Consider the following 9,439-nt stretch of genomic DNA (forward strand, 5'->3'; position numbering starts at 1 on the left):
ACCTAAGAGCTACGAGGATGTAATAATGTTAGTAGCATTTCTGAGGGATCTCCAAAGCCAACTCACTCACTCACTGCTCTGACACACTTACCCCTCTTTCTCTCTCTCTTGTCTCCAACTCTAACTCAAACTCACTCACAACCCCCAACCTCCATAAATGTGAAAACTTTCTTCCACTCTTAGATTTAAACCCAACTCCACCACCCACCCACCACCTTATCTTCTCTGCCAAAAGGGTGGCGCAACATGGGTCAGGGGATGAGTTGCAGAGCTAGTGGCAATGAACATGGTCTCTTCCGTGCTGTTCAGCATGGCGACATTGGAACCGTTTCTTCTCTGCTTCAAACACACCCTACTCTCATGCACCACACCACTGTCTATGACCGCCACTCTCCCCTTCACATTGCTGCTGCCAATGGCCACTTTCAGGTCTTCTCTTTCTATTAGATTCACTTCCCCTTTTCGATCTTTTTTTCTGGGTCTCTCTCAAAATTCCTCCTTTTCTATGTATCTGCTCACAATGTTTTGTTTCTGTTTTTGAGTTTCAGATTTTGTCTAGGCTTTTGGATGGATCTGTGAATCCAGATGTGTTGAATCGCCAAAAGCAGGTGCCTTTCTATAAATGCTATTCTCAATTTTATTATTAATTTTTTTGGTTCTCTCATCATGTAGGTTTTTTTTTTTTTAAATGTTGTCTTACTTGTTTTTTGTTGCATTGTGCATTTGAACTCCGCTTCAGACTCCACTTATGTTGGCAGCGATGCACGGCAAGATCGCCTGTGTGGAAAAGCTCCTTGAAGCTGGTGCTAATGTGTGTGAAATTTCCCAAATTTCTCTTGATTTTGATTTTTTAATTATGATGAAAAGGAAAAAGCTAAATGGTAATTTTTGAATTTCAGGTGTTATTGTTTGATACTCATTATGGCAGAACATGCTTGCACTATGCTGCTTACTATGGTCATTCTTCTTGCCTCAAGGCAATTCTTTCTGCTGCTCAAACAAGTCCAGTGGCTGCATCTTGGTTGGTCTCTTTTTCCTCTATTAGGCATCAATTCCTTCCTCAATTGGGAACTTCTCATGATGCTTCAAAGAATTTGAAATCGAAAAGTTGACACTAATTTCATTTAACTTTGTAGGGGGTTTGCACGGTTTGTGAATATTAGAGATGGTAGAGGTGCAACACCATTGCACTTAGCAGCGCGACAAAGACGAGCTGAATGTGTACATATTCTATTGAATAGTGGAGCTCTTGTTTGTGCTGCAACTGGAAGATACAGGTATGACTTGGTGTTCACAGAGTTTTCTTTGTGATTACTGGCTTGAATTCGATCAATTCGCTTGTTTCGCAAGAAATCGATGATGAATTGGTGTTTGCTATACTTGCAGCTGTCCTGGTAGCACTCCTCTTCATCTGGCAGCTAGAGCAGGGTCCCTTGATTGTGTCCGGAAACTCTTGGCATGGGGTGCAGATCGTCTTCAGCGCGATGCATCTGGGTAATTTTTCATTTCTTTAACATAAATGTTACTACTAGAGATGTGTGTGTGAAAATGTCTCGTCAAAGCGAATGTTGTTTATTTTGAGGGGTTTGCCCAATTAAACTTATACTTTCATTTAAAAAAATGTTGGCATTCATAATTAGACTACTAGAATGGATTCATAATCTAACTGACCATGTTCTTATAAGTTTTAGTTCTTCTCAAAGTGACTAGAATTGCCTTCGTATTTTCATGCGGTACGGCATGTTGATGCAGGCGAATACCTCATGTGGTTGCTCTGAAACACAAACATGGTGCATGTGCAGCATTGTTAAACCCTGCATCTGCAGAGCCTCTAGTTTGGCCATCACCCTTGAAGGTAATAAGTGAGCTTAATCCGGAGGCCAAAGCGCTATTAGAGCAGGCACTGATGGATGCAAACAGAGAAAGGGAGAAAAACATCTTGAAGGGAAGTGAGTACTCTCTTCCATCTCCTTCGGACTCTGATGGAGCAGATGATAATATCTCAGAGGTAACTTTACACCCTTTAAATCTATATCAAGTTCTTAGATATGCATTTGAATTGAGTCAAACCAGGTAGCTAATGATATGGATAGTTTGCAAATACATCAAATATTTAAGGTTTAAGTTTTATATCTTTTACTATGTTGTTCAATCATGCATAAGGTCATTATGGGGGATTTTCAATGTGAGATTTGCTTTTTGACCATAAAAACAAACCAAAGGAGACACCTTAGAAAAATCAAAGCCTTTATAGACATTGTGTTTTGTGCTGTCCCACACCATTATACTCTGCATCTACACTTAGATGTCCTATTTAATGTCCCAATTATGAAATTCAAATAAAGCAAATGTTTTTGTGTACACATTTTACCTCGTATACCAAGTCGACACACTTTTCTAACAGCAACAATCATTTTTTACACTCTAGTGAGAGAGAAACTTGTTATAGCTTTTGGCTTGAACCATTCTTATTGTGGGATATTGTAATGTTTTTCAGATGAGTGAGACAGAATTGTGCTGCATATGCTTTGAGCAAGTTTGCACAATTGAAGTCCAAGATTGTGGCCACCAAATGTGTGCACAATGCACACTAGCACTCTGCTGCCACAATAAGCCGAACCCTGTCACGGCTTCGCTTACGGCACCAGTTTGCCCCTTCTGCCGAAGCACCATCGCCAGGCTGGCAGTTATCAAGATAGATTACCACGACGACTTTGATCCAGACAGTGTCGAAATTAGTTGTTCCAAGCACAGCAAGTCAAGGAAGTCCTGGAACTTCAATGAGTGCAGTAGCAGCAGCTTCAACAAGGGATTACCTGCCGCCGCAGTCGGTTCATTCGGAAAGGTGGGCAGCCGAAGCTCCGGAAGGGTTGTTGCTGAAAATGAGTGGGTTGATAACAAGCAACAGTGATGCATTGTTGATATCAATATTTCACCAAATTGGTAAATGTTGAAGTAACAAGTTGCTTGATGAAGAAGAAAAAATGAAAAGCATGGAAAGAATGATATACTGTATAATGTAATATATTGGGAAGTAAGCAAAGTTACTTGAGAATGAAGAAGCATCACCTGCATCGATGATTTTGGGCATGATCAAATCAAATGGATATTGTGTATAATTAAGTATTCAAGTCATGGGGGGTTCGGCTATATTTTTACGTTGGTTGCCGAAGACCTAACACAACCCTCCTCCTTTATCCGGGCTTGGGACCGGCTATGTACCGCAAGTGTAACATAGGCGGAGTTATAATTAAGTATTCAAGTGAAGTGAGAAATTCTTTTTCTCGGCAAAGTAGCCAGAAAGTCTAAGATCATATGAAAATGTATTGTATTTGCTTCTTATTTGTTTCTGTGTATCAAAATATTCAATAATATCACGTGGCAATTGTTTTCTTCAGCATATTTAAATTCTTTATAAGTGCCCTTCAATACAATTTTGAGAGGAAAAGCAGAAAAGGGCCTGGGTGTGATGTGATGAATTGAATTAACAGAGAAAGAATGAGGACAAGTTAATGTGTCAGGTGGCAGAGAAAAAGTCATCTGATCTAACATGCATGTTGATATACATGCACAACTAGCATCATTGATCCAATAACTGTCAATACTGAATGAATGAATGAATGAACAGAATACAGAATAAGATCAATAATAATTTTGGGTTGAATGCCAAGTGACACTGTTCCTATCAGACATCAATAATCTGAAAACTGAAAAGGATAACACATACTCACTCCTGTTATCCAGGGCCTTGCCTATTCAAGATCACACTTTTCTTTTTCTCACTCAAAATATCAAAACTTCATGTCTAATTAATTAATTAAATTGAAGCTGAGAGAATAACTCCTAACTAATATACTACTAGTACTTTTCAGTTTTCAGTTTTCAGTTCAAACCAATATCAATCAATATAATATAAAATGGGTTTTACTTAGTTGCATTGGTCTTTGTCTATGTGTCTGCTGCATACATAAAATATGAATGATTTGCAGTCTCAAATCAAAATATATTACTAGTAAGATGCAAAAATATCTAGATAAGTGGGTCACACATGGGACCTTGTCACAGATGAAATAATTAAGAATTTGGTAATCTAGCCATTAGAATCCAAATCAAAGTGGTTGTATATTCAAAAATCAAAGTAGGAGCGTACAATGTACGATATAATGCAATAATGCTAAACACTAAAAAGAAAAGAAAAAAAGGTGCATACGTGTATCTTTGTATGTATATATATGTATGTATGATGATTAAACGAATTCAGAAGTCAGTGGATATGAATATCCATCAAATCAATCAAATTTTTTTCTCGAAATTTTAGAAGATAAAAAAAATAAAAAAAGGGTTTTAAAAATAAAAGCATCGTTTTCTCTTGTCCCTGAACATTGACGTTTTCAACTTTCACAGATTTGGAAAATTTTGAGTAAGCGAGCGTCACACTAGCCAACACATGAGATCAGGTTACTTTATTTATTTATACATAGTACAACAGTACTATTTATTTATTTATTTATCTGCTTCCCATACTGTAAATTTTGATTTATGTTTTTTATTTTTTAAATATTACAAGCTTTACCGCATAGGAAACACCAATACTTTTTTGGATTATAGTATCTGTGTATCTAATATATTTTTTTTTCAAAGATAATAAGTTATATTTATTAATTATTAAAAAATAAAATATAAAAGTGTTTAAAAATAAGACAGCATAATAAAAAGTGAGGATTTTTTAAAAGTAATATATTGGAGATATTCATTCAACGGTACATCGTCCAAAAACAAAAAAAAAATCTTAAAAAAAAAAGAATGATAAATCAAATTGAATGAAATTAAAAGTTTGCCTCATATAAAAGACGATCTAAATGGGGAGTTTTTGGATTTCATGGAGTAACTTGACAAAGTTTACTAGAATGGCAGACGGTATTGAAGTAAAACCTTCAAAAATCAACTGGTTGCGAGTTTTTCAGGAGTTCCAACAAATGATGGCAAGCAATTGAGGATTACGGTCAGCATTCTTCAACGGGTTAAGCATCTCTGTTGATGCAGTCCACTATGTCCAAAAGTCATTAGGACTTTGAGGAGGAAGACAGTCACGAAGATAACTCTGAGACTATACATCTTTAATTTTAGAGCAATTGATCAAACAATGAGTGACTGTTTCTGTTGCTTCATGACATCAGGGACATATTGATGATATAAATGGGGTGTAGTAATGAATCTGAGTAAGCACCGAAAGCCGGCCATAGAGAGCTTTCAGATAAATAACTTAATTTTGTGAGACAAATTCAACTTTTATAGATCAATCCACAATTTTTTCTGTTGCATATAGTTAGAGCAAAACTCTAGTGTTATATTTTATATACATACTTTGTCATCTTGTTTTGTAAAAAATTAAGTCTGTGTTGCTGCCCATGCTTCTTAGTTTATCATGCATGGTGACATTTTGAGAATGAATAGTAGACTGGTAGGAGTAGTACACAATAAAATGTCAATGCCTGTATTATAAATGTCACGCAGCATCATTTTTTTTCCCTTTTGATTAGTACAGTACTATATTTACATTTTGGGTGGAATAATTTATTTATTTTTAACTGAATCTTAAAATTCCTGAATACCCTTATTGTACATTTCTTTCAGAAGGATAGTATTCAAATTTAATGTTGCTATTTAATATTTATTTTACTAACTTTAAAAATTTAGGTGCATCGTTGAATATTGAGGGAATATAAGACCTCAAATGATACTACCTAAAAAGATAGTAATTAAAAGAAAAATGATCAACCTCTAATAGAGGAACACAAAAAGAAGAAAAAAACTTTTTTTTTTCAAGATGGTCATAGTAATTTGGGTAATTTACTCATTTAAATTGTTATGAAAAAAAAAGTTACTAGATTACAACTTTTTGAATAGGAAGACACAAATGTAATTTTTGCAATTATATATAAATCGCGATAGGATATCATGGTTTAGGAGTGTACATGAAGAGATACTGTGATATAAAGCGGTTTAGAGAAGTTGAGTTTGAATCCAATTATATGTGCTAATTATAAATTCTTCATACATTATTCCATTATGCCTCCAATTGTGAGTACTAGACCGGTTAACCATCGTCTCACATTGAATACCCCTTACTCAGACTGGTTAATCATCGCATCCAATTCAAAAACCTTAAGGTAATAAGTTAATGAGTCTCTCATCTTATAAATTCCTCACTCTTTCTTATTTTCTTCATTTTGAGACTAATTTCACCACTTCTCACACTTGCAACACTAACACATAGCTACACATGCTATAGGCATGTAATATCTTAAAAAAATGTTATGTATGTAGTGACAATTAAAATTGAATGCACAAGTATTTTATATGATATATCCCATTGAAAGATTTATGTCATTCTAGTTTTGTTTTGTTTTTGTTTATTTAACTAGCTAGTGCTCTAGAATCTACAGCCTTCAACTTTCATAGTTTAGACAATGCAAGTAGACCCAATCAATCGTGGTCCAAAACTATATTATTTACTTGAAGCTAAAGGTAAATAAAAATAACAATTAAATTAACTGCATTTTGATAATTGAATTGTGGCAGTAGGAGTATGAGTAGTAGTGGTATGCACAGAAGCAGAATAGAAGATGATAAATTTGTACACTATTGATGCAGGGTCCTCAACCTGATCCACACACACAAGCATGCAATTGCAGTGCAAAAATTAGAGAAATTTTGTGGCATATTCTATTCAAATCAATGTCAGTCTAGCCACATGAATTCTCTCAGCAATTACTACGGATATGGGAACACACATTCACCTACCGTACCATACCATTCCCTTTTTTATTATTATTATTATTTAAAAAGTCATTTTATCTATGCAACTTTTCACCAACCTCTCATCAGATGAAGCAGAATGTAACGTGCTGAATAATGACATGGATTTTCTTAAACATCAATCAATTGAATAATGATAATGTTATGTATGTATTACAAAGAAAAGAAAAGATCCAACACTCCAATATAACAATGAAATAAACAAGGATGTTGATATTATTGGTATCTCAATTTTAATAAAGTCCCATAAAAAAATAAAAAAATTAGAAAAAAAGCAAAGGTGGGTACGACACCTGAGGTGTCAGATTTGAGAAGAAGGAATCATGAATTGTTGCTTTGGTTTTCATGATTAGTAGGTAGTGGTAAAAAGGGTAAAACTTTGCTTTCATGTAAATGAGGGTGTCCTTGGCAAACCGTACTTGAAATGAACACAAAGAAGAAGAGAAGAAGAGAGTAAGGTATGAATTCCAGTTGCATACTTGTGGAGACTAGAAAGGATCCATTCCCTATATGCCCACTTTGGAAGTTTCACAAATCTAGTAACCACTTTCCTAAAATATACATACATACATATATTTTGTGACACTCTTCATTTTGATTTTACATTCCTATTTACTCATTCCAGTAACATTAATTAAGATAAACAATAAAGGATAACCAAAATATTTGTTTAATCGAAAACGGTTAGAACTTCTCTTATTTAACTTAGAATTAGTAAATATTAAATAAAATAAATTTTGACTATTTTTTTATTAACATTACCGAAATGATAAATAACTCTCTATTTTTTATAAGAAGAAATATCGGAAATTAATTTTTAATTGTTTATTATTGATCAATTTTTCATTATAATTTTGATAAATAGACAGAAAAATATCGGTTTTATAATCATAATTAAATTTTATATAAATTTTTATGTTAATTAATTAAAACTTATATACATTCCGAAATAAGAGAAAGGTGGGATTCATTTGACTTAGAGAATAGAGTGGAGGAGGAGGGCCTAATCACCTTAATTATAGGAGAAACCATATGATTAGGGGATTGTTAAAGTCATAAAGTGGTGTTGTATTAATAATTAATTAAGGAAGGATCTTGTGAAAAGTGTTAGAAGGAGAAATTATTTTGAGTAAGTGTTAGAATTTAGAAAGATGACGACGAGTGTCTCCAAAAGTAATGTGTGTAGACGTGTAGTCGTTTTCTCAGAACAACCATGCTCAATGCCCGACAATTTTTTATTTATTTTATTAAAAAAATAAAAAAAGCGTAACGCTATTATTGTATTGTACACTGAAAATGCTCCAAGCCAAGGGCCCTAGTAAACAAAATTATTTACAGCTTACTTCCCTTTTATTAATTATTGTGTCAGCAGCACACAAAATTACAAGTAACTAAAATTCAAATTATCTATAAATTAATCCTGCCATGCTATGTCTAATGTCTAAAGTTTTTTTTTTATCGTATTTAAGGGAGGCATAATTCAGTGATTAGACGATTCATAAATTTGTTTGACTGTTCTAGTTGAAGAGTAGTATGGAAATTTTAGCATGCATTCAATTGAGTGCTAAGTTACATAATTATTTTGTGAAAATCCCTGTTGTGCAACTATAATATAATTAGAAATTAAACCTCACCCTATAAACAATTACATCTAAGTAATAATCTGTAACCCTTAAGCAACTCCTCCTTTGTATTATGTGAACAGGTTTTTTTATTGGATATGAGTTAAGGGTTCGATTGTAATTTGATCTCCTTCTTTTTTATTTTTTTTTAGTTTTTCACGGTATCTTTTAACTCAATAAACTAATAACTAATCCACTGCGTACTGAACTCTATTGAAGAATTTATTATTAGTCAATAAATTGTTACGTACACAAAGCGATATTTGAACCCTCACACCGTAACCATTCTTTCGAATTATGTTCTAAGAAGTCTATCTAATTTTTTTTCTGATATTCTAAAAAGTCTTATCTATAAAAAAAAAATATGGATAATCACTATTTTTTTATTTTGTTCAGTCCATTATTTTGTATACCAAAACATCATAGTACCCAGATTGGATCCATTATTTTGCTTCTTTCTGCTTTATCTCTCTTGGAATGGGCCGATCAAATCTCCAATGGGCTAATCTTAGGCCCAAAGATATTTATCCATTGAACCAAAACAATAGCATGGCATGAGTCAAAGAAGTAAAAAGAGAAAAACAGTTCACCAAAAAAAAAAGAAGAGAAAAACAAAAATATAATTGCACATGATGTTTGCTAAAGTGTAGTAACTCGAGTTGAGAGCCAATGTGCATGTTATATAGTCATGTCAAGTTTATCTAGAATCTAATCACTTTTAAATTAATTCAGGTTGTAGGTTCACATAGGAAATGGATCTTCTCCGATGAAAAAAATATTTGAGAAAATAAAGTGTGATATTTCATCTTTAATTCTATAAATGAGATCAAAATTAAATAAGAAAGATAAAATAATAAAAAATTATATTAAACACTTCACAGCATCCAATTTTTTTTCACTAGAGAGATCCACTACCAACCATATGATACAAGTTAAAAATTTAATAGTTGCTTTATTACTCTACCAGTTTCCTTATTCTAAACGATTCTTTTCCTAAA

At 33.4% G+C, this 9,439-nt stretch overlaps 1 protein-coding gene across 2 annotated transcripts; it reads left to right on the top strand.

The window, feature by feature from the left end:
• On the top strand, window positions 1–3,402 carry LOC107476851 (putative E3 ubiquitin-protein ligase XBAT31). 2 transcript variants are annotated; one of them, XR_008006640.1, is made up of 9 exons: window positions 1–429; window positions 549–608; window positions 740–811; window positions 900–1,021; window positions 1,137–1,277; window positions 1,387–1,494; window positions 1,753–2,008; window positions 2,498–3,113; window positions 3,245–3,402. XR_008006640.1 is itself a non-coding variant. In XM_052258170.1 (8 exons), the coding sequence occupies exons 1-8, from the start codon at window positions 247–249 to the stop codon at window positions 2,909–2,911; spliced, it is 1,356 nt and encodes a 451-aa protein (XP_052114130.1). In that variant the 5' UTR covers window positions 1–246; the 3' UTR covers window positions 2,912–3,402. The 2 variants fall into 2 exon arrangements, 1 of the variants encoding a protein (XP_052114130.1); XM_052258170.1 differs by having other exon boundaries at window positions 2,498–3,402.
• Window positions 3,403–9,439: the final 6,037 nt, after the last annotated feature.

This window comes from Arachis duranensis, chromosome 3 (assembly GCF_000817695.3).
Source record: "Arachis duranensis cultivar V14167 chromosome 3, aradu.V14167.gnm2.J7QH, whole genome shotgun sequence".
NCBI classification, from domain to species: domain Eukaryota; kingdom Viridiplantae; phylum Streptophyta; class Magnoliopsida; order Fabales; family Fabaceae; genus Arachis; species Arachis duranensis.